This window comes from Engraulis encrasicolus, chromosome 23, assembly GCF_034702125.1.
Source record: "Engraulis encrasicolus isolate BLACKSEA-1 chromosome 23, IST_EnEncr_1.0, whole genome shotgun sequence".
In the NCBI taxonomy this organism is placed as follows: domain Eukaryota; kingdom Metazoa; phylum Chordata; class Actinopteri; order Clupeiformes; family Engraulidae; genus Engraulis; species Engraulis encrasicolus.
Genome location: NC_085879.1, coordinates 4,419,757 through 4,443,088, shown reverse-complemented (window position 1 = coordinate 4,443,088; position 23,332 = coordinate 4,419,757). Strand labels below are relative to the sequence as shown.

The 23,332-nt window shown below is 42.6% G+C and overlaps 2 protein-coding genes across 3 annotated transcripts; both read right to left on the bottom strand.

Annotated features, from left to right (window-relative positions):
- Nucleotides 1-6,501: 6,501 nt before the first annotated feature.
- LOC134439537 (zinc-binding protein A33-like) lies at nucleotides 6,502-14,137 on the bottom strand. Its single transcript, XM_063189436.1, has 7 exons — nucleotides 13,651-14,137; nucleotides 10,725-10,820; nucleotides 9,450-9,683; nucleotides 8,981-9,003; nucleotides 8,664-8,782; nucleotides 7,991-8,172; nucleotides 6,502-7,567 (listed from the first exon to the last, which is right to left on the bottom strand). Exons 1-7 carry the CDS (start codon nucleotides 14,134-14,136, stop codon nucleotides 7,199-7,201), a joined length of 1,509 nt encoding a protein of 502 aa, XP_063045506.1. The 5' UTR covers nucleotide 14,137; the 3' UTR covers nucleotides 6,502-7,198.
- Nucleotides 14,138-17,762: 3,625 nt separating this feature from the next.
- On the bottom strand, nucleotides 17,763-22,337 carry si:dkeyp-121d2.7 (zinc finger protein 316). Of its 2 annotated transcripts, none has more exons than XM_063190172.1 (4): nucleotides 21,245-22,337; nucleotides 20,802-21,001; nucleotides 20,424-20,538; nucleotides 17,763-19,780 (listed from the first exon to the last, which is right to left on the bottom strand). In XM_063190172.1, exons 1-4 carry the CDS (start codon nucleotides 21,540-21,542, stop codon nucleotides 18,762-18,764), a joined length of 1,632 nt encoding a protein of 543 aa, XP_063046242.1. In that variant the 5' UTR covers nucleotides 21,543-22,337; the 3' UTR covers nucleotides 17,763-18,761. The 2 variants fall into 2 exon arrangements, with proteins under 2 accessions (XP_063046242.1, XP_063046241.1); XM_063190171.1 differs by having other exon boundaries at nucleotides 17,763-19,783; nucleotides 21,245-22,336.
- Nucleotides 22,338-23,332: the final 995 nt, after the last annotated feature.

Genomic DNA, 23,332 nt, shown 5'->3' with positions numbered 1-23,332 from the left:
GAGACATGTTTGACATTTCATATATTAAGAAACAATGAAACAATAAGAAAATAAGGTAAACAGCAGAAACATCTCAACTGCTCAAGGGGTTCACATATTTTCAGGCAGCACTATTCAGTGTCATATTCAGTGCAGCCTTGGAGTGCAAAGCTTTTGAAAAGATTTAACGCAATTAGAGATTGTCTGCACATGGAATACACTACATTTCCAGACAATTGGATTAACAGCCTTTCAAGAGTTTGCTTTTGCTCTCAATTCTCTGAAAATTTGAAAGAGGTCTGGTGAGTGTCAGACGGAATATTTTACTACTACATGTGTATGAATAGGATGTGTAGGCCTATATGTACACTGTAGGCCCTATATTCATATTTAAGTCAGAATGTGAGTAACCATTCAACTAAAAATTGATGCTTTTCTCCAATCGCAATACACGGCAAATGATGACCTATGACATGACTCTCTACACTGTCAAGCTCAAGAGATTTAGAAGAGTTTTTTAATTGTGATACTTGGCTAAGTTATTTGACTAGCTCCCATCATGGGCCATCACATTTTTAAGGGACTGGTGAATGTTTTATATTTTGCAAAGTACATGTCCAACTCTGTTACATTTGCTGAGCAACAGAACATTTAGGATATACAGCCATGCTGCAGATTCTCACACTGGCATTACACACATCATCAGGTTCAATCCAGTTATGAAAAATAATGCTGTATCACTCATAGTGATATCAGAGTGTCATATACGCCATGTCTAATCTCATTGAATTACGCCAACCAAATCTGCCTCGCTATCCTGGTATTACTTTTTTCCCCCACTCCACTAATCTGTGATGCCAAATGTGATCCAAAATTCTGGAGGTTAACTTTGGGGCGTGAAACAGAAGATGTTAAAACCTGCTAACCCTGCAACATGGGGGTAAATGTCAGGTGAATGTCGAATTTAATCTCTGGCCAGTCAGCGGCGAGTTCACATAAGGTGGCTGTTCAGATCAGTTTACCTCTGGCACCCCCTGGCACAGTAGGCATTGCCAAAGTTGGCAAAACCAAGTAAAACAACTACAAGAGGAAATCCCTCCATGGCTGACTAGCAGTTTTAGTGAGGAGTGATGATTTAGTCATATTTAATTTGAAATTCTACACATAGACAATTCTACTATTCGTTCATTCATTCATTCATTCCATTAGTGATATGTTGTTATGTGCCTGCTGATGTTGCATAACTTTCGGGATGATATTTGGCTATGTTAACATGTTATGTAAACAAACCATGCCCCCAGGTCACAGGCTAGGATCTTGTACGAAGGCAAACAAAAAATGCCATATTCTTACTGATAAATTAAGGGAGGGTAATGTCAACAAAACAACTGTATGTTAAAATTGGAATCATTTTAAAACCAAGGTTTTGAACATGTCACTGAGACATGTCAAGGGTAGACTTTACTAGATATTGGCTACGTTTACATGGGACGTTTAATTCTGAATTATCTCACTTTGATTCTGAATAAAGCTTAATTCCACTTTGAAAACGTCATGTAAACACTTCACAATTCAGAATTAAATTAAAGATCAAAGGGAACTCGACGGAACTATGTAATTCTGAATTATTAGTTATTCGGAATTAAAAACTTCATGTAAACATAGTGAATGAGAGGGCACCAACCATTTGGGCAACTGAAATCATGGCAGACATACTAATAAATACACAATAAGCAACAGAGAACTCCCAAACAACCTCACATGACTGCTTGCATTACTAACTGTTTAGGCTTTAGACAACTTTTCCTTCATGCAATTGACACTGTTCTAAATAAATAAGAAAACACTATACGGCTCAATTTCAGCTCAGCAAAAAACACTAATGGGATTAAGAACAACAACAAAAAATAATAATTAAAAAATAATAAGTAAAAAATAAGAATAATAATAGAATATATTGTGAGTAGTGATTTACATTATAATTTAGGCCTACATATCTGATAGTTTACATCAAATATTATGTAATAGGGGCCTGCAAATAGATCTTGAACTATTATAGAAATAAAATCCCTCTGAGATTTTGCTAGCATTAGTGCTTGTAGCCTATGTGGACCAAAACATGTAATGTGCTAATATAATGGCAGGTGTTAGGTTTATATACAGTAGGCTATATATTATATGACAAGACCCCTCATCAGCATACACGTAGTATGTAGCATCTCGGATGTTATGGTATCACACTTTGAATGGCCTATGACATACTTAAATACCTCATCGATATGGAAGGATGTCAGCCAACCGACAAAAACATCTTGCCACTCATCAAACCTTAATAAGATGGATAAGATGCTGTTGTGGTTCAGAGGCGGAGAAAAAGATCTGTCTCTGGAAAAACCCAGATGGACATTAGAGATGCTGGAGGGTATTTAAAGTAGGCAGACTAACCCCCAGGGTCAAAGGACAGCAGAGGACAGAGACAGTCAGACTTGGGGAGAGAGAGAGAGAGAGAGAGAGAGAGAGAGAGAGAGAGAGAGAGAGAGAGAGAGAGAGAGAGAGAGAGAGAGAGAGAGAGAGAGAGAGAGAGAGAGACTCAAAGGTAGAAAAGGCTGAGAGAAAGAGAAAGAGGGAAACAGAGTCACAGAGAGAACAAAACGAGATGCAAAGAGGCAAGGGCCCAGTATAAGACCAGGTTAAGTATCTATTCGTTTGCTATACATCTCACATTCCAGGACTCTGACATCCTCCCGTCGTCCCATCGAAAGTTATGGGCACGTGTTGTCCAAGAAAATAACTAAAGGTTGGCCACACAGCACCTCCATTAAGTCATGCCGGTATGCATGACTGAGTTAAATAACATGGACGGATGAATAATAGGAAAGGGCAAGGAGAGTGGCAGACGCAGACAGAGAGATGTGTGCAGTTGACGGGTGATAAAGCAGTAATGGAAGACTAAGGTCTTGTGTTACGACATGTCGTTCACCTCACAATGATATCTCATTACCCCTTGAAAGAGGAAGAATGACAAGAGATAGCGGGAGGAACAGGGAGAAGGAGAGGGGGTGGGAGTGGGGGGTGTTTAGTAGAGTAGATTAAAGAGTAGAGTGACATTTATTAATCCCGTAGGAAATTAAGGTGCCAAGCAGAATAGATGGATCCACAGTGTGCAATACACACTACACTGAAAAATAATATCAGTGATAAGTCATGATAATTTATATAGTTAATTAATTCTGCTATACACTGTAAAAAAACAGCATGGTTTAACTTGAAATTGCACGTTTACCAGCTGCCTCAGAATTCCAAGTTAATTCAAATCATTTTTGTAAGTTGTGTTGAGTTGTGTGTGTTGTTGGAACCAAAGCTGCGATTCAAAGCTTCACACAATGTATGGATTTAAATGAACTTCAAGGCAGTTGGTAAACTTGGGATATTTTTGACAGTGTACACAATACATAAGACATGACAGACATACTATGAGAGGCTGTATAAGTCTCTGACACTATAAGGAGAAATTGGAGTGTGTAAAGTACACGCTGGTCATTGATAATTGATTTCCTGCTGTGAGTGGTCATGAATTGCGTGCAAGGGATAAACTGTGGATAAAGTATGCGGATGTGCCTCGTGCTGTGTGCATGTCTGCGCATGTGCATTCATGAGGGATGTTGCGTGCATGTGGCATATGTGCCACTGTGGCATATGCTCTTGACTCTGTGTGTGTGTGTGTGTGAGAGAGAGAGAGAGAAAGAGAGAGAGAGAGAAAGAGAGTGTGTGTGTGTGTGTAAGAGAGAGAGAGATAGAGAGAGAGAGAGAGAGAGTGTGTAAGAGAGAGAGATCGCATGTATCGCTGTGTGTGTGTGTGTGTGTGTGTGTGCACGCGCAAGCATGTATGTCATTCTGTGTGTGTGTGTGTGTGTGTGTGTGTGTGTGTGTGTGTGTGTGTGTGTGTGTGTGTGTGTGTGTGTGTGTGTGTGTGTGTGTGTGTATTAGGATGGCTGCTAGGATGACAGGACTTGTGAAAATGTGTGTAGACAGTGTTTGGCCTGATGTGTGGGACAGAAGTGTTTAAGCAAGACACTGCAACCGCTAGTCTCCAAGGGATTGGAAGTCAATATTCAAAACACAATTTACTTCCTTCCTAATCCCACACAACAGAAAGATTACAGAGCGAGAGGAGAGGAGGGTGGACATAGGGACATGAGAATAGACATGAGGAATACAAAGACACAGAGATGAAACATCATTAAATGTTAGGGAAATGAACGAGAAATTAATACTAGTAATGTGTGTGTGTGTGTGTGTGTGTGTGTGTGTGTGTGTGTGTGTGTGTGTGTGTGTGTGTGTGTGTGTGTGTGTGTGTGTGTGTTTGGGTGGGTGGAAAAGGAAATCACGTCACAAGAAGAGAGATTAAAGCAGTAAGCTATTGCCATCAAACCGGTCTTGAAGAGTGTGCGTAATAATTAGATCCACCCAGACCCTGCTAGTTTTGCGGGATCTTACTGTTTACTACTCTGACTTCCAGTTGGCAGCGATGAGAGTGACTCTTGCACCATCTGGTGGTCAAGTGAACAAGGTAAGTTTAACTAACCCCCCAAAAAATGGAGAACACTTTTTTGGAACTGAAAATTTAAATGGAGTCTTCGAAAAGTTACATATTCAGATGGGAAATTCAGACAGGCAGCTATAATTGTGCTTTCAGCAATGACCACATTTGCATGGGAAATTAACTCAAAATTAACTCAATTTAATTCTGAATACAGCTTAATTCCACTTTGAAGACAAAATGTACACACTTTAACAATTTGGAATTAAATGAAAGTGCAATGTAAATACGACTGAACTATTTAATTCTGAATTATTGATGCGGAATTAAAAGCCTCTAGTAAACATGGCCGATGGCAGTTTAAAATCTGGCTGTGATAGAGGGGCTACTGTTATACTGGCTGATGCAGCTTAAAAACAAGCAGGAAACGTACAAAGAAAATAATACGTTTTGCCATGTTAACACGCAGCTTTTAAATACAACTAGGAAGAGAGCAGGCATTGGTCATTGACATTATATGTCAGTAGGTTAGTGGTGCGCACATCCAAGACGCAGGTGCATGATAAAAGGCCAAAATATTGTAAAAATAAAGAAGAATGTCCGCACACTGCTTGCTTTTTTATTTTTCTCAAGTGAGCGTTTTCGAGCTTTCGCTCTTCATCAGACTAAATCAGATAATGTCAGATAAAGTCTAGTAAATAATCCATTCTGTATTTTTTGAGAATCGGAGAGCATGGTGTCCAAGTCTTGAATATAACAGTTTTATTTGTCCAACACATACAACTAATAAATGAATAAATGATCAAATCACTATTTACATGATTAAATCATTAGCAGAGCTCTACAATTCTGACCTGACACTAACCACAACAAATCAAAAACTGCCTGTCTTCCCTTCAACTATTTCTTTTGTAGGTTATGGTGAACAGATCCATGAACTTTTCCTGTAATTTTCCAGTGGCTTTACTGTACTCTATTGGCTCTTACTGTAACTGTCTGTTGGAGTCATTTGATTTTGTCACCCATGTGATGCCTGAGAACCAGTTGCATTGATCTCCTGTGACATTATCTTTCCCCATACTTCTTTGAGTTCATCAATCATAGTACTGCACAATCATAGTATTTTGTTGATCACAAACACCATGGGGTTCTTCAACAATATTCTTAATTTCTTATCCTGTTGTTAATAAAACATTCTCAAAAGATAATTTACTAGATTTGAATGCAAATTTGTGACTCGGATATCTTTGCCGACAAGGTTGTAAAATCTCTCAAATACATTGATCAAATATCTTCATCATCGGACACACTTTACTTTTACGGTTACACAAAAGGAAAATGTATTTTGATGTAAGCCTCTTGTAATGCGTTAAAATATAAAACATGTAACACATGCAACTCGGATTTTGTGTAGCACCATGAGCACATTATTTTCAGTATACCGTATACCCAGTATGACCCATCACCACTTCACACTATGCGGTATACCACAGCTGATGCAGATGACATTAGTTGTGGTATACCGCATACTGTCAAGTGATGATTTGGTCATACTGGGTATACGGTATACTAAAAATAATGTTTCCAGCTCTGCGTTAACAAGGACATATGACCTGTATTTTGTAATTTGGTGTAAACGTTAGGCATTGATGGGGCAAAAATCCCTGTCCAAGAATGCAATAAAAAGGCAGTTGTGGCCACCACATGGTACCTGGGTTCAATTCCAGCCTGAGGTGTCTTCCCCATCCTCCCCCCATCTCTCTCTCCCAAGCAATGACATTTCTTCACTATCAAATGAAGGCATGAAAATTCCCTATCAAATAAAAGCATAAAAAAAACTTTTTTTTAAAAAGAATGAGAAAAAAACTCGATGCTCACAAAAGCTTGAATGGAATTAAAATAAAGTACATTTATTTTTTAAAAACAACCTTATTGTACCAGCAGCAGCAGAAGTTGCAAAAACAGTAACAATGTGTGTAAACTTTTTTATTTATGTATTGTGCAGAACATGATATGGTTGTCTTTTTTTCCGCATTTTTCTGTCTTTATTACGATAGTGAAGATGTGGCAGCAAAGCAGCGGGAGAGAGAGATGGAGTAGGGCTGGGATATGAACCAGGCCAGATTCGAACCCTGTTCACCATGTATACTGTATGATAAGGGTCCTCTTCACGATGCGGCACCACACCCCACAATATGATTGCCTTAAAAGACACTCTCTTCACTTCCAAAACTGTATTATCTCAAGTTTCAGAACACTGTCAATGTGCCACATAATGAGGCCTAGCATATAAGAGATTGCCCATGACTGTAAAATCTCATGCACATGTTCGTACTAATAATTTAGCAACAGCAAACCATCTTGGAAGAACCTTTGAGTTATTTCGACATAGTTCAACAGTTACAATTTTATGTTCTGGTTACTCTTGCTAATGAAGAAAGCGGACAACCTCTTCAGCTTGATGAATGTTTTGAGTCCTTGTTTTATCTGTGAGCTGTGTAATTTAACACCAGCCAACCGGCCAAGTGCTTGTGAAAATTCAGTTTGGCTGGCAGAAAAGAAAACTTACTAGCCACTCTGACCCATACGTGAGTGTATGTTTGGCTAGTAAGATTAACATCTGTAAACCATTTTGACTGGTGATGAAAAAAGTTCATTTTCAGACTTGTCTGTCAGCCATCAAAGATGAGGGGTGCATATTGTGAGGGGCTCGCGGTTGCGTCCATTGATGACAGGCCAGGGGTTAAAGTAGGGGTAGACGGGCTCCGTGAAGCGGGCGTCGCTAAAGGTGAACAGGTGACTCATGTCTCCGGCGTCGTAAAACACCACCAGGCCGCGCTCATAGTCCAGGTAGATGCCCACACAGTCTGGCTTGCGGCTGGGGGACAGGAGGCACTCGTCGGCGCTCGTGCACGCCTCGTACTCACCGCCATTCCGCATCACCAGCGTCCAAAAGCCGTCCTCCGGGCACAGGCTGATCTCCTCCTTACGGTTGACCGAGGCAGCCGCCACGCCGAGACCCCAGGCTGTCTTGCCCGCCACACACACCTAAAGCACAGTGCAAGCGCTCATTTCACTGCATGTTTTATGTTTGGAGTTGTAAGCATGTGACAAATAAAACTCCTAGTGTCCATGTGTGTTTCTGAATGCTCATGTACTGTATGTAATTGCATGTGCGTATGCATGTGTGTGTGCAGTTCTGGTAAACAAGTCTGTCATGTCGCACAGTGTGAACACTCTGCTCGCATCTGACCCTCGGGTCATATAGTGTGAGGATGTGAGTAGTGAGATGTGACCTTTTAGACCCTGCGATTCACTTTTACAGTACGAGCAGGAGCTGAACACCGGCGACTGAAAAGAGCGCACCACAGTGTATGCCCAGCTTTAGCCCTTCATCACAGTGCAATGTGGAATGTGCAATGTGGAATGTGCAGTGTGGAATGTGCAATGTGGAATGTGCACAGCACCCACCTCCCAGTAGTGGCGGCCCTGGGAGAAGGCCTCTTTTCCCAGCACGATGTTGTAGAGGGTGAAGCGCTCGGGGTTGTTGGGCAAATCGGACTGGATGTCACCGACGCTGACACTCCGTCCACATGGGGAGACGTGAAGGCGAGGGTAGGCAGTAGAAGGATCCAGGACTACCGACTCTAGTTCTGAGAGGGAGAGATTATGAAAATATACACTACGTTCAACTCACACACGAGATTAGGCTTGCTTAACATCACTAAAATATATGTGTATCACCCTTGTGCACTGATCGTTTCTACTGCAGTTTGTATGCAATGAATTTACACACGTTCATTCACACTTTCATTTCACACTTAAGACGTACAGTCGAAGAAGCTCTTGTGTTTCATTTTCACTTTCATTTAGGATGCATAAAGCAGCAGGCAGTTGGCAAAAACATGCCCACCCCAATAGACTCTGTTAAGCAAAATTGAACACATATTAGTCATAGCACTACACTACATTACATTACATTACATTACATTACATTATATTACATTTACCACTCATGTACCTCGGCAGCTGGTGGCATGCTTTCCACGTGTTCTTCTTTCTGTGTGTGTGTGTGTGTGTGTGTGTGTGTGTGTGTGTGTGTGTGTGTGTGTGTGTGTGTGTGTGTGTGTGTGTGTCTGTTTACCTGTCTTCAAGGTGGATTTCATCTTCTTCCAGACTCTATACTGCAGTGGGCCTAAGAACTCCCCCTCCTGCAGCTCCACCCCCACGTCATGCTTGGGCCTCACAAACATGCACTCCACACTCACCACGAGGAGGAAGGAACAGCAAAACATAAGTATCAGCACATCATGAACATCATGTGCTTATGTGCAATCTGCCTACACACACATTGTATCCATGGTGTAGGCATTACAGACATACTTGAGATCCATTGCAGTGCTGCAAATACAACTGAATTGTACAAGGGCAAAAAAGGGAAATTCCTGCAGGTCTACTCACCTCTCAATGAAGCCTTTGATTCCCTGACAAAAAAAGAAAACATTGGTCACTTAGTGGTGATGGACACAAGGGATCACAATTTCAATCTCATTCCTGTACTTTTACTCTCTCCTTGCAATTCAACGCTTTTTGACTTTTTATTTGTCATTTTTATTCATCTTCTTTACATAGCACTCCACTAACACCCCAATTTCTAGCATCTTTGTGCGGATGGGCCTGACGACGGGCCTGTTCACTTACTGCTGAAAATACTCAACTACATCATAACAACATTGCTATGACATTACTGAGGGCCTTAAAGTGACAGATTAAGACTTAGTCATTACAATCTTGGTGACAGTAAGGTTAGGGGTTAATTAAAGACTGTAATCACTAACAAGTCTTTTCCAGAGGGGAAGATACTGTAGCTAGACACACAAATAAGTGAAAAATCATTTTGATATTAATTCACTGTTTTGGGTTGGCTTACAGTGAGTACTTCGGGGTCCTCTTCCTCGTTGAGTTTGGTGTGTATGGTCTGGGCAGTGAGGTCTAATTGGCTTATCTGCTCAGTTGTTCTGGTGAGCAAGTTGTTCAGCTGTCCCATTTTCTTCTCCTTGGCGAGTCTCAGACCGGCTTTCATTTCCTCCTCAAGTTGTGACAGGAAGCCGTGGAGTTCCTTGAACTCAGAGCTGATCTGCTGATCCAAGTCTCCTGCTTGGCCCTGCAGAGAAAAAAAACAATTGTGTTGAAACTTCTGAGAAGTGCATGAATAAATACTTGACACTACAAATGCACTCAGAGAGTGCAGACCTCCACCGAGGAAGCCTCTATCAAACTATAGAACATTTGACTGTTACACCCTATTTTTTCCAAGTCTTTCTGCCTTGTTTTTGTGGAGTTAGAGACTGGAATGGCATAATTCGCCCTATCCTGCAATGGTGAAGAATCTTTTTTAAAAATCCTTCATCCAAATCGTGAGCCGGATCACCACCAAAATTGAATCACTTCTTCCTTTTGTCATTACCAATAACTTCACAAAATGTCATCAAAATCCGTTCATAACTTTATCAGTTGTCCTGCAGACAGTCAAACAGACAGAACGACAAACCAACACGACCGAAAACATAACCTCCTTGGCTGAGGTAATAAAAAATGATTATCCTCATTTTGATTAATCATATAACACATTTAAATACCAAGCAAGGTCAAAGTGCAAAAAGGCAGCTGTGGCTTAGCTGTAAGGAGATGGGCTTTAAATCAGAGGGTTGCAGGTTTGAATCTCACCCTTCCATTGCCTAACTCACTCCATGGCTGAGATGCCCTTGGGCAAATCACCTAACGTCACACTGCTCCAGGGACTGTAACAAATAGGCTACCCTTGGATAAAAGCGTCAGCAAAGTGTAATGTAATGTAATGTAATGCAAAGAAAAATGGTGCAGTGATGCATGACGCCAATGTCCTATACCAGTTCCCAAACTTTTCCTCCCAAGACACCCTTTTGGACCTACAAATATTTTTGCGACCTCCATCCTCCATATTCCAAACAAGAAACACTATTTGCTAATATTGCTACATTTGAGTCAGATTCACAATAAAAGTTAACACATTTATTATTCATATAAGTGAGTTTTGTTATTAACCAATTTATGAAATCATGGTTATTATTGACCTGTGTTTGCCCCTTTTTTTATGAAAAATCCCGAAAAATGGACCCATTAAGCCTTAATATGTTAGCACTCTGAAAGACAATGTGAATCTTACCTTGAGCACCAAAATCTTCTCATCAGTCTGACTTTGATAAGCAGATGCATCCTCCTTCTGGTCCACCGCTTTTTGAAGAGCCAGACACAACTTTTCCTAAAAAAAACAGGAACATTGTAATCCCTGAGTTTGTGTAAGAAAGTATAAAATCCATGAACTTGGCGATCCATAGAATGACAGTTTGAACTACTTCACCCAATAAGCATTGCTGTATAATGTCTGTGTTATGTGATCATTGTGATGTGCAGGAATGTTGTTGATGGGAGCAAACGGTTAGAAACTGAACATAGGACAGTGATGGTTAAGTGGTTAGGTCGTCAGACTCGTCAGTTGTCGGTTGGACTACCGTTCGCCAGGTTGGTGGGGGGGGGGTAATTAACCAGTGCTCTCCCCCATCCTCCTCAATGCCTGAGGTACCCTGAGCATGGTACTGTCCTGCCGCACTGCTCCCTTTCGTGCGCCATTGGGGGCTGCCCCCTTGCACGGGTGAGGCATAAATGCAATTTCGCTGTGTGCAGTGTGAAGTATCCACTTGTGTGCTGTGGAGTGCTGTCACAATGACAAGTTAGAGTTTCCCAGTTGGGCTTTCACTTCACTTCACTTTTCAAGTTTTGCATGATGACTAGATATTGTGTCAGATTTCCCTGAAAGAATGGGCAACATCACCAATGTGACCATGTCATATAAAGTAATAAAGTCACAAGAGCAGACACATCTTGTAAATTCTGTAGGAACAAATGTCATAAACATACCATTGGAAAGGGCAGGCAGATATTGGCCTTTCCAGTGGTAAAGAAATGTCTGTAGAAAAATTGATTAAACCACATGTTCCTAATAAATGTGTGGAACAGGTTGATTAGATTTCACTCTTCTGTCCAGTTCAACCAATCTGATGGGTAATCAAACCTTTTTACATATTTGGCTGTTCAGCACTAGCCTCGCGACGCCATCCTCTGTACTCCATCGGAGTCAACAGTCGGCTATTCGCCCAGGCTAGTTCAGCACCTTTGTACTATGCCAAGCTACTCAATAGACGTCAACAACTTGAATTGCAAAAAATAGCTGGATAAATTAGGGTGACCCCAAACTTTTGAATGGTATTATCCTTTCAGAGTCTGAAACAGGGGACATAATATTACTTTGTGATGACCTCTGAGGAAAACACATTTAAACGTATGCACCTGTGCTTCCCAAATCACCTTCATTTAGGAATTGGAGGAGACCGATTTGATGGTAAACAATTTTCTTTTTTTGGTCTTTCCTCTGCTTTTTGTGTACACCTACTTGACATATATATATATATTAATTGCTTCTGTCCCAAATTAATGAGGTATGCTAATTAGGGGTGGGTATTGGCAAAGGGTTCACGATTCGATCCGCATCACGATACACATGCCACGATGCGATTCTATCACGATGCATTGCGATTCATGTACTACTGTGATGCATTGCGATATTTACTTCAGTAAATGTGTAAAATACAGCTTATTTGTCAGTTGCTGTGTAGCTTTCTTAAGTCAGTTCATTCTATTTAAGCATTCTATCATCTGGGAGAGAGCTTACATCACAACAGAAATATTACCTATTCTCTACTGAACAAAATAACTCGTGGCAAATCGAATTTTATTGTTATCAAATAATCAATTGTCATGAATCCATGCAGTATATTGAGAAAATAAGTATCACGATACCTTGTCATGAATCGATGCATTGTATCGTGAGAGTAAGTATCGCGATGCATCGATATGACGATTATTTTTCACACCCCTAATGCTAATGTATAGGCCAACAGAGTATACCTCCAAGTACATCAAAAAGGGGACAGCCTGAACCAGCTACCGTGTGAAGTCAACCATTTCTTTGATCACCTTTGCGCTGGTATGTACACTATGCACGCACATAGCCTACAGCATGAGGGCACATAGTGAAGTGACTCAAGTTCAAAAGATGTGTAATAAATGTGTAGGCCTATACTTTTTCCAGCATCACCTCCATTTGCCGTTCCAATGAGGGATTCTCAAGGATACAGCCAGAGCTTCTCTGCTTTAACCAATTAACAAGCCAAGGAGGACACGAGTTTGTCATTATAGCCAGAAGTCAAATTCCACTGCTTGATGACATTTGCCTAACTTGGTACACTTTGGACAAGCGTTTCAACTTCTGCTGGGAATGCAACATCTTGCTGAGCTTGCATCTCCTCTGTAAACCCTCGGCTTCTGGCATAACAAATGTCAGTATATGGGAATTAGCTGTTCACCCTTGACTGGTATTTAACTGAAGGAGCATCCTTCCTTTACTCAGCCAGCAAACTGGGGCAAAGGCCTTCTCTGTTGTGCAACATCAGCAGACACCTTACAAAACAGCTCTACCTTTTGGGGGTAATATTTGGGGTTTAGTAGCCTATGTGAACTGTATCAATGTCACTCACTATAAGCCATTTTATATTTGATGTGAGGTTCAGTTCCACCATCTTCCCTTGATTCCTTCTAGGCTTTCTCCATGGAGGGGGGGCGCAAGGACGGAGTCAACGAGTAATCAAGGAGTTGAGGACGGATGACTTGCTTATGCAATGATTACGGAATGTCTAGAGTTCTAGCCTTCTGACTCCACAGGTTAGACTACCACGCCCAAAAGTCTACACACTTAAATAGTATGTTTGAATGACCTAGGTCTTGGCCTATACCCAATGTGTAAATAGGTTTCAGAAGTGTTTCCCTTGTGGGAAAAAACTGCTCAACAGGACTCTATGTTTGTGTGCCAAATCACTGAATGCTATATTGAAGTGCAACATTTTTCGCGCCCAACTACTTTCACAGCACTATTGTGCCAGCTGCAAAATGCAGTAGCAATAGCCTACTGTTGAAAAGTTTGACAGTAGACAGCAGTAAATTGTGCGCGCTACATGAGATGCGTTATGCTCGCTTACCTTGTAATTTTCAAATGCCTCGTTAATGGGGATAACGCTGTGCGTTTTATGGTCGCGAGACATCCCACACACGAGACAAATAGCCACCTGGTCATCTTCACAGAACAGCTTTAGTCTCTCTTCGTGCTGAACACACATATCGGAAGGAAGACTTCTACTTTCGCACTCCTCACCAACAGCACAGCTGGAAGTGGCCGGCTCAGGTGACGGTGCTCGCTGACACTCCGCATCCACCATTCTGGCACGACGCACACTGTTTACAACGTTACAAAGTAGCGAGTTTGGTTTCAATGTTTTGGAGCATGTCTTGCGGCACTGGGGACAAGTCGATTCGTCCTCAGACTTTGCCTCCCAAAATTTCCCAATGCACAACCGGCAGAAGTGGTGGCCACATTCCAGGATAACAGGCTCGCGGAACAAGTCCAGGCACACGGGACATGTCAGTTCTTTGTGAAGCTCCTCGAGCGCATACCCTTCCGTATCCATGCTGGCCCGAGAAATGACACCAAACTACGCTTGGACAAGGATGACTTCTTCAGTCCGCCTCCTAGGCGGAGTCCGTGCAAGTCCATGTGAAAAGGCACCAAGAACTCCTAAAAGCGTGACTGAACGTGCGTCAACATCACAAGTGTTGACGAAGTGGCCATGGCCTAGTCGTCCCCTCCCCACTTCACTGAATTTCATGTCAGAACTATACATCAAAATTCCACCTGTCCTTCTCAAAGCAGGCTGTGGAAATCACATACCCGGTAGCTTGGTGTGTACAGTCAATTTTCAAAAAACGCACGCATCTCGGGCTCTCCAGTGATTATGAAAAGAAAAAGGCCAAGGTGTGTTTAATTTTAAAACGTTTGCAGTTCATGCAAATCATGCTGTATTGCACGGTGAGTGACACTTGTGATGTACATAGACCTATAACTTCTGATGTAGGCCTACTGTAGATTGGCAGATTATTTGCAAACAACTATAGACTATCATACAACAATCACAAATGATCAGGCTGATCAACACAGGACATTATAATGATACATTACATTCAGCAGACTTTTAGACAGAGTAACTGGAGAACAAGTGGCAATGCCCTTACAGACAGCAGTGACCTTTTGACCGACTAGGCCAAAGCTGCATCACTGTGGTTGTGGCATCCATAGCCTATTTGCAGGTGCAGGTAGCATCTAATAGACAGCAGAATTATTTGACTACAAACATTTTTGCCCCCAAATTGATTATTCTAAAAAACTTCAAAAGTAGGTCTGATTTTCGCTGATTCAGTAGCTCACCTACGACATTTGACCAATTGCTGACATTTGCTCTTAATTTCAATAATGTTCCACAAAATCACTTGATGACCCTCAAATCCAGCGTTTACTCACAAGTCATTCTTATAAGCAATGTTCGTTGGAATAATTCTTATAAACTTATGGCAGTCACTTATGGCATCTAGGCTCTTGTTTTGGAGAAGAACGTGGGGTAGTGGGCTTTATCTTAAGGCACACACCCCTGTCGGTACACACAGACCAACTCAAGTCAAATAAACCTGAAGACATCTTAGAAGTTAGAACTTCACCTCCGACTGAGGTTTACTTTAAGGTCACACCTCCATGCAAAAGTCTACACCTCAGTTCAAAGTGATCTGAAAAGATGCAGGCCATAAAGAGTTGGAACTGAAGTTGAACATTTAGGTTGTGTTTTTGAACATATGAGTTATGTAACAGCCTATTGCCATGCAGGCTCAACAGCCCCATTGATCGCTAGAACACCAAATACCAAATCTGATACACAAGTGCCTGAGTCATTTTATTATTAGGGGTACATTTCATGTAAAGCAAAATCTCAAAATATCAGTATTCTTTGTCAATAAATAACCTATAGATTTCCATGGTGTACAACCTTACGTTTCCAAACAGTCTAATTGCCAAGCGTAGCCTCTTACTGCAGCTGGGGTTGCCGGCGACCCTATTCACTTGCTGAAAATGCTTAACTACATCATAACAACATTGCGATGACATTACAGAGAGCCATAGTGCTGCGCTAAGGGGTGAATCTTTATAGGCCTATATATTTTTCAATGATGTATATGATTTCAATGTATATTATTTTTTTATTTAATCTGTACAACTGCTATAGAAAATATGAATTATGAGCTTGATAAATGGGATTATGTGATAAACTGTGATGCAGAATGACACTGTTCTCAACATAAATCCCTGTTATGTCGAATTTGAAGTTGTTTCCCCTCCTAAAAGACTTGCCTCTCCAGAGATAACCCCCAATATTGTTTTTTTTACAGTTTAAGCAACACATTAGAGATTTATAGCACAAAAAAACAAAAAAAAGTTAACAGGCAATGTAACACAATTGACAGGATTTTTAAAAAGTTACTGAAAATGCAACTCCTCAGCTGTGCCATGCGTAACACAATTGGCGGTAACTCAAACTTGGATTGGATTTCAAACAGAGAAAATCACTATTTCAGATATTTTTCCCATTCTTTGTGATTTTCTTTTTTTGCAGAATGTGCAAGTTGAGGTCTTCAAGCTACTTGAAGCTACTCATATTTTTGTGCATTGGAAAAAGTCTTTCCCAAAAGTAAGGTGTGTTCGTATGCAATATTTTAGGGACAGTTTTACGCAAAGTGTTATCAATGAGGTCCCTGGTGTGTTTTCCTGGACAAAGCATCTTGACACCTGAGCGACTGGATTGGAAATCTCTCAAATTGTGTAATAGTTTTGTCTATCTGAACTTATCTAATTAGCTTTTGAAGGATCCTTATCCAAGGGTGTACTTTACTACATTACATTACACTAAACTGACACGTTTATCCAAAGCGACTTACTGTTATTTACAGGGTATTGGTTACAGTCCCTGGAGCAATGTGGGGTTAATGTGGTAAGGGTGGGGACTGAACCTGCAACCCTGTGATCTACAGTCCAGCTCCTGAACGACCAAAGCTGTCCTGTACTTACTTAGTCATCGCCTCTCTTGAGAATGTTTACATGTTATGATCATCAAAAACATAACGTAATTGTTTGAGTGGTAATAGAGCAGACACTTTCATTTTTGTGATTTTCGTAAAGATTGGATTTTTAGGACCAATAATCCCAGGAAAGTAAGACATGTCAAAGGGTGTACTTACCTTTTTCTCTCACAGCACTACCACTTAATTTGCTGAGGTTAGTAATCAATTTTTGTATTTGAGTTATTTGCCGTTCTTTACTCTTCACATTATTTCCTGCATGCAACAGAACTTGCCAAAATCTGACCATTTCCTCTTCATTTAATGACAAATTGGATAAATCTGTAACACTTTACTGGACGCCGGCGACATAGGTATGACATTACAGTGTCATAACAGTGTTGTAAACACAGTCATGGGCATGCCATACACATTATGTCCATGTCATTAACATTTTATGACTGTTGGCATTAAGTGATATCCGGTTGTGGTAAAGACAACCCTAACAATGTGAACTTTTCATGACATAAAACATTTTAAGTGAAAACTCACCCAGGAAACTTCAACTCCCATTGTCATTGTGACACAGCACTCCACAGCACACGTGCACACAATGAAATTGCATTTATGCCTCACCCGTGCAAGGGGCAGCCCCTAATGGCGCCCTAAGGGAGCAGTGCAGCGGTACGATGTCATGCTCAGGGTACCTCAATCCTGGAGGATGATGGGGGACAGAGCACTGGTTCATTACTCCCTCCACCAACCTTTGCCTACAAGTCTGACGCTAACCGCTTACCTATGACTGCCCATTTATGATGTTGGCATGTTTATGACTCATCTATGACTGTCATGACACTGTTTTGACAATGTCATGTCATGCATATGACACCTGTGTCAAGTAAAGTGTAAACGATAAATCTTTCTTCAGCAAAACAAATTTATTTCAGTGTATTCAATATCATGAGGGTTGTATATGTGTGTGTGTATGTGGCTTTCATATGATTTCTGGAGCCAATTGATTAATTCAAAGTCAGGTTACCAGCTGGTTTTTCTAAAACCTGGATAGGCAATACAAATTATGTCAGGAAATGTTGTAGTTTTTAACTTGCGTCATACAGGTGCTAGACCTCCAGCTACATTAGCAAAACTACATAAATACAAAATAAACATCCCATTTATTTTAATGTGTGTTCATTTATTATTGTCACATAGTACATTATGTAAACTTGTACAAAAGAGGAAGTTTGTCGCCTCCCCATAAAGCTCTGCTTGCCTTCTAGTGGACAGATGAAAGACATGACACAGGTTGAGCATGAATAGCACGTCCATTTACACTGGTTATGAGCCTTCAAACAGAGAACTGAAAAACCATCATCATAAGGGCCCTAAATTAACTTTTTTCCATCACCAGCCAAAATGGCTAGTAGATTTTAATCTTACTAGCCAAACACACGCACTTTACTAATGGGTCAAAGTGGGTAGTAAGTTGGTCTTTTCTACTAGACAGCATTTGGCCGGTTGACTGGTGTTAATTTAGAGCCCCGATTATCATTATAACTTCTTATGAAAGTATGCAGAGCCTATGAGAAGAGAAATATTTTGCAAAAATGTTTAAACTTCATCATACAGGATCTTTCCAACACAAAACACATTCTAATGTTTTCATCTTTTTTTTAACTAGACCGATGAATTATTTCAAGGGGGGAATGGTTTTTAGTTTCCGCCTCTCTCAAGATGCTATGATATGGCAGAACTATGTTGTCCTACATGGAGCGTATACAGGTTTAAAATCAAGTTGCATGTTACATACAAGAAAACAACAGTCTGTCATGTTTTACCATTCTGGTTTTTGTAGGCTGTGGTCAGGAGATTGTTTACTTGTTTACTGAATTGTCTTGACAGCGTTGGTCATCTTTGTCTGTTCAGTGTGTGTGTGTGTGTGTGTGTGTGTGTGTGTGTGTGTGTGTGTGTGTGTGTGTGTGTGTGTGTGAGAGAGAAAGAGAGAGAGGGAGCGACTTGGTGTCTGGGAGTGTAACTGCTAATGCAGAATGCAGGTGGTCTTTTTATTTTCATGTCTGAGGTTATGCATCTCTTTCTCTCCCGCTTTCCTTCTTTTTTTTCCTAAACAAGAGTGGACTTGATTCCGGCTTCCGCTCTACATGTTGTAGAAGCACTGGTGATTTTTCAGCTGCTCGGCGTCGGCGCACGTCTTGCCACAGTGGGCGCACTGGTGGAGGCCCTGGCCCTCGGCCCGCTCACGGTCACCGCTGTGGATGTGCTGGTGGCGCTTCAGGTACTCCACGCGGCTGAAGCGCTTGCCGCAGGCGCCGCACTCGTACGGCCGCTCGCCCGTGTGGATGCGCTGGTGCCGCTCCAGGTTGCCAAGGCGACTGAAGCTGCGGCCGCACTGGGGGCAGCGGTGCGGCCGCTCGCCCGTGTGCACCAGCTGGTGGCGCTCCAGCGAGCGCGAGTGCATGAACCGCTTACCGCACAGCTCGCAACGGTGTGGGCGCTCGCCGCTGGGCACGCACTCGTGGTTCTTCAGGCCCCAGGCGTGCGTGAAGCCGCAGCCGCACGCCGCGCACTGGAAGGGCAGGTCCTCGTCGGCGCTGCCGGCCGCTGGGCAGGCGTGCTCCTCCAGGTCCTCCGTGGTGTTGAAGCCGCCGCCGCACTGCGTGCAGAAGTGCAGGAAGTCGCCGGCCTCGCCGTTGGACTCCTCCTCCATGCTGCCGGTGGCCGATGGGAGCTGTAGTCCTTCGCCCTCGTCCAGGAGCGGCGGCGAGCTGTTGACCGGCTCTCGGCTGCCTCTCTTGGTCCAGCCGGTGGAAGCGGGCCCGGCAGCCCGGTGCGGGGACATGGGGTGCTGCGTGGAGCTGCACAGCCCGTCCAGCCCGATGTACTTGGGGCTCATGACGTAGTCCAGGTCGCTGCGCGTGCCGGACATGGCCATGTGCTGACCGGTGGGGCTGCTGAGGCCTGAGCGGGCCTTCTCGCGCTCCCGCTCGGCCCTTAGTGCCGTCTCCAGGCCGCTCAGCTCGTCCACGCTGGCCCCTCCCTCCTCCGCTCCGTCAGCGCAGGCCGGCTCGCCGTGCCAGTCCTCCTGGGCACCTGATAGGCCGGACGGGCTACGGTCATCTGAGGCCAAGCCCACCGAGCCAGAGGCAGGGTCTAAATCTACTACGGAGACAAGATGGAAGTTTCAAAAGTTTGGAAAAGTCCCCACAAGTTAAGTTAAAATACAGAATATATGCAGGGCATACATTAAATGCCATTGCCAACCAACAGATTACATGTATGCCAATGATGTTTTCAACAATCTTGTGAATAAAAAAAGTGGCCCAGATTATAAAAAACACTATTCTTGTTTGCGGCAAAGCGCATAGTTAGACTGAACTAGTAGCCTATAACACCAATTGACACATTTATCTACAATGTAAATGGATGCTTGCATGTGTAGGTAAAAGCTTTAGAAGGTATTTGTGGGTAGGTTCAAAACGTCACCCTTGTGTTTTTTTCTGGAGGTACTTGACCTTACAACTGAAGGTTGTGCTACATCTTTAAATGAAATGTGCTGCCCCAGTAAAGGTAAAATCGCTTACATAACAATAATAACAACAACAATATAACTATTAGTAGTAAATATTGTTGTTATTATGAATAATAATTTGGTATTATTATTACTATTATTATTATTGTTATTATTACTATTATTATTACTGTTGTTATTACAACTACTATTTTGTTGTTGTTATTGTTATTATGGTCATTTACAAGCTCTCTTCTTTCAGCATCCTTGTCCTCCATATTGATGTCTTACCATTGGTGTGGCTGTGAGGGGCACTGCTAGTCTTGGGATCAGCTGGCTCCATCTGCAGAGCCTCCTTGATCAGCCTGAGAGAGTCTGGCCTGTACCTTGACTCATTCTCTCCAGACTGATAACGTACAAATATAAAAAGAGGGGGAAAACACATGTACAGAAAGATTACACTGATGAATGACATCCCAAAATATTCACATGCACAAGTATGATGCATGAGAAGATGGAGTACTGCAGCTACACTGTGGTGTGCTGTGTCTCTCTTTCGCTCCCTCTCATTTGGTTCTCCTTCTCCTGCTTGTGCTTGTGCTTCTCCTCCTCCTCCTCGCCCTCCCTCCCTGTGCACTCCAGTTTCTAGCCATCCGATTGGCTCCTCACCTCCTCTTTGATGTTGGCTGGCTCCTTTCCCTCCCCAGAGGCGCGTCTTCTCTCCTCCCTCTCCTCCGCTTCTCCTTCGGGCAGATGAACGAGGTACACGTCCCTGCCCCCCGCCTCCGCTCCCGCCTCCTCCTGCTCTCTCGCTTCTCCAACCCCCTCCTCCCACGCTCTCCTGCTCCACTCCTTCGCTGCTTTTCCTCCTGGGGGAGGGGAGAAAATGCAGGAGTGGTGAGGAGGAGATCAGGAGAACGAGCGAGGAGAGAAAAAAATGGGAGAAAGAAATAGGCCTTGACTACGCTCTACTACATTTCGACACAGGTCTTGTGCACTCAGCTCACAATTCCTGGAGTAATCATTACACACTGTAGTGAAGAGTTTTGAAAATTGACCAACAGTGAAAATACATTAAAAATGTTGTAATACAAAAGAGAACTTGAGCTTACTGGCTGTGTCCCCTTTGCGTTTTTTTCGTCCTCCTCCACCCGTCTCATCCGAAGCCAGGACTCCGGCCCGCCGACTCGCCCAACTGAGGCCATACTTGCGCTCGTTCCTAAGCTTGTTCTCAGTTAGTCGCAATCTTAGTTTCAGAGCTTCAGTCTCTTTCCTGTTCAAAGAGATTTCCACCAAGTAGTCGTTGACGGTGTCCTGGAACAGTTTGGTTATCTCACACACCGACGCGCGGACCAAACTGTCCATGACGGCTGTGAGATGCACCTGGAAGGTCTTCAAAGAGTCGGCCATTGTCCGGTTGTAATATAAACCAATTGTTTGGAGAAATGTAGAAATTTAAACGCGCTAAGGACACCGGCTATGGAATAGAGCGATTAAAGAAAACAATAGCCTCCGATATCATACAGTCGCGTTGACAATTGTACCAACGAATCACGACCCTTATTCCTCAAATGGTCATAAATATACCTTAGTGGTCAAAAGTATTATCCCTTAGTTCACACATAGAGCTAGTCTAATCCATATCAAAACAATATAACACCATAAAGCGTGATTTAACTGTAAGGCTAAGCAAATACCATGTAGCTCGATAAACAAGTCTAGCCTTAGTGAAGCACACGTCCATTGACCTTACGCGATACGATACCTCGTTACGCTCGATAGATAAATGTCATGGAAGTATATATTTTATATTGAAAATTATTTTAAAATTGTTGAATAAAACACTGGCAAACGATGGATAAAGAGGACAGCTCAGACAACAGCTGTTCAGGCGGACGTTGGTTGGATACTCCAGATCTCAAGACCCTTGAAGCTCAAGTGGTTGTCCGTTATGTGTATCATGCGATGCCGAAAAGCTCCGATTGTTTACTCCGAGTTAAGTTGCTTTTCCCAGATGGTATATTACTGCGTTAGAGCGACAATACTTAACAATCTAAGACATATTTTCGTTTTTAAAAGGATTTCTCCTTCTAGGCACTTATCGTTCTCCGCAACACTCTCGCTTCCGGATGTTGAATAGTGAGCATGCGTAAGTGCTACCGTAATTGTAGGACGACACGCGCATCGCACAGAGAAGACAGGGGCAAAAAAGCGCGTTTTTAAAAACGTTTGTGTAGGGGCCTACATTTAAACTTTTATTTTACTACTGTATTTCTTGTGGGAAAGCAATTTGCTACACCACTACCGTTGCTTTGTTCAGTGGGAATGCCGCTTTTGTGCACAAAACACAACGCACAGCAGTAGGCTATTTGATATAGAATGCCCATGTCCAGAATAGACCTACTTCAATAGAAATAATGCTGCAGGCCTATTCTGCCACAACAATGTAGTAAAAACTGCAGTTTTGATACTGCTCCAACTAGGAGGATCCATAGCCTAACATAGACTTACCCTACCCTAAGGTGAAGGATGTCTTACAATCAATTCAAAATATCTGCAGGCCTCCCACTTTGTAACTTTTATTTCTTGATTTTGCCCCTAATCTCTCTCTCTCTCTCTCTCTCTCTCTCTCTCTCTCTCTCTCTCTCTCTCTCTCTCTCTCTCTCTCTCTCTCTCTCTCTCTCTCTCTCTCTCTCTCTCTCTCTCTCTCTCTCTTTTGTGCCTAGGCCTACTGGTTTGAATGTGGATAGTAAACCTAATGCTTTTCAGGATTTTAATACATCTGCTGATGCATCATTGAGTTTGGACACATCGCTCTATGTTCCTAGAATCAATCAAGGCTGCAAAACCTCTGTGGGTAGGCCTGTATCACCCTCCATCCTGACTGCTGGTGTGACGGAGGTCATCTTGCACCTGTTTATGAGGCTATCGGAGGGAGGTTTACCAACGTTCCACGCCAACTCTGTGCTAGTTAGCCTCTGTTACACTCTCCCCCTTAAACCTCACTCCCATCCGGGTCACGGCACCACTGTGACGGAGGTCATCTTGCACCTGTTCACCCCCCTCGGGGATCGAGCGTGCGACCTCGTCAACTACAACGGTTCGGCAATGGGAGACACAGTACGATACCGCTGGGCCAAGAGACTAGTCTCTCGGCCCAACGGCACGAGACTGTATGAGGCTATCGGAGGGAGGTTTAC

Bases quoted from the DNA above. Each gene is read 5' to 3' on its own strand.
- LOC134439537 (XM_063189436.1), bottom strand. From the start codon at position 14,136: ATGGATACGGAAGGGTATGCGCTCGAGGAGCTTCACAAAGAACTGACA. The intron at 9,004-9,449 runs GTAAGCCAACCC...TTTTTTTGTCAG, and splicing joins AGGACCCCGAAGTACTCACT to GGAATCAAAGGCTTCATTGA. The intron at 8,173-8,663 runs GTAAACAGACAC...TCTCCCTCTCAG, and splicing joins GAAATCCACCTTGAAGACAG to AACTAGAGTCGGTAGTCCTG.
- si:dkeyp-121d2.7 (XM_063190171.1), bottom strand. From the start codon at position 21,542: ATGGCCGACTCTTTGAAGACCTTCCAGGTGCATCTCACAGCCGTCATG. The intron at 21,002-21,244 runs GTAAGCTCAAGT...CCCCTCCCCCAG, and splicing joins ACGCAAAGGGGACACAGCCA to GAGGAAAAGCAGCGAAGGAG. The intron at 19,784-20,423 runs GTAAGACATCAA...TTGTCTCCGTAG, and splicing joins CCCTCACAGCCACACCAATG to TAGATTTAGACCCTGCCTCT.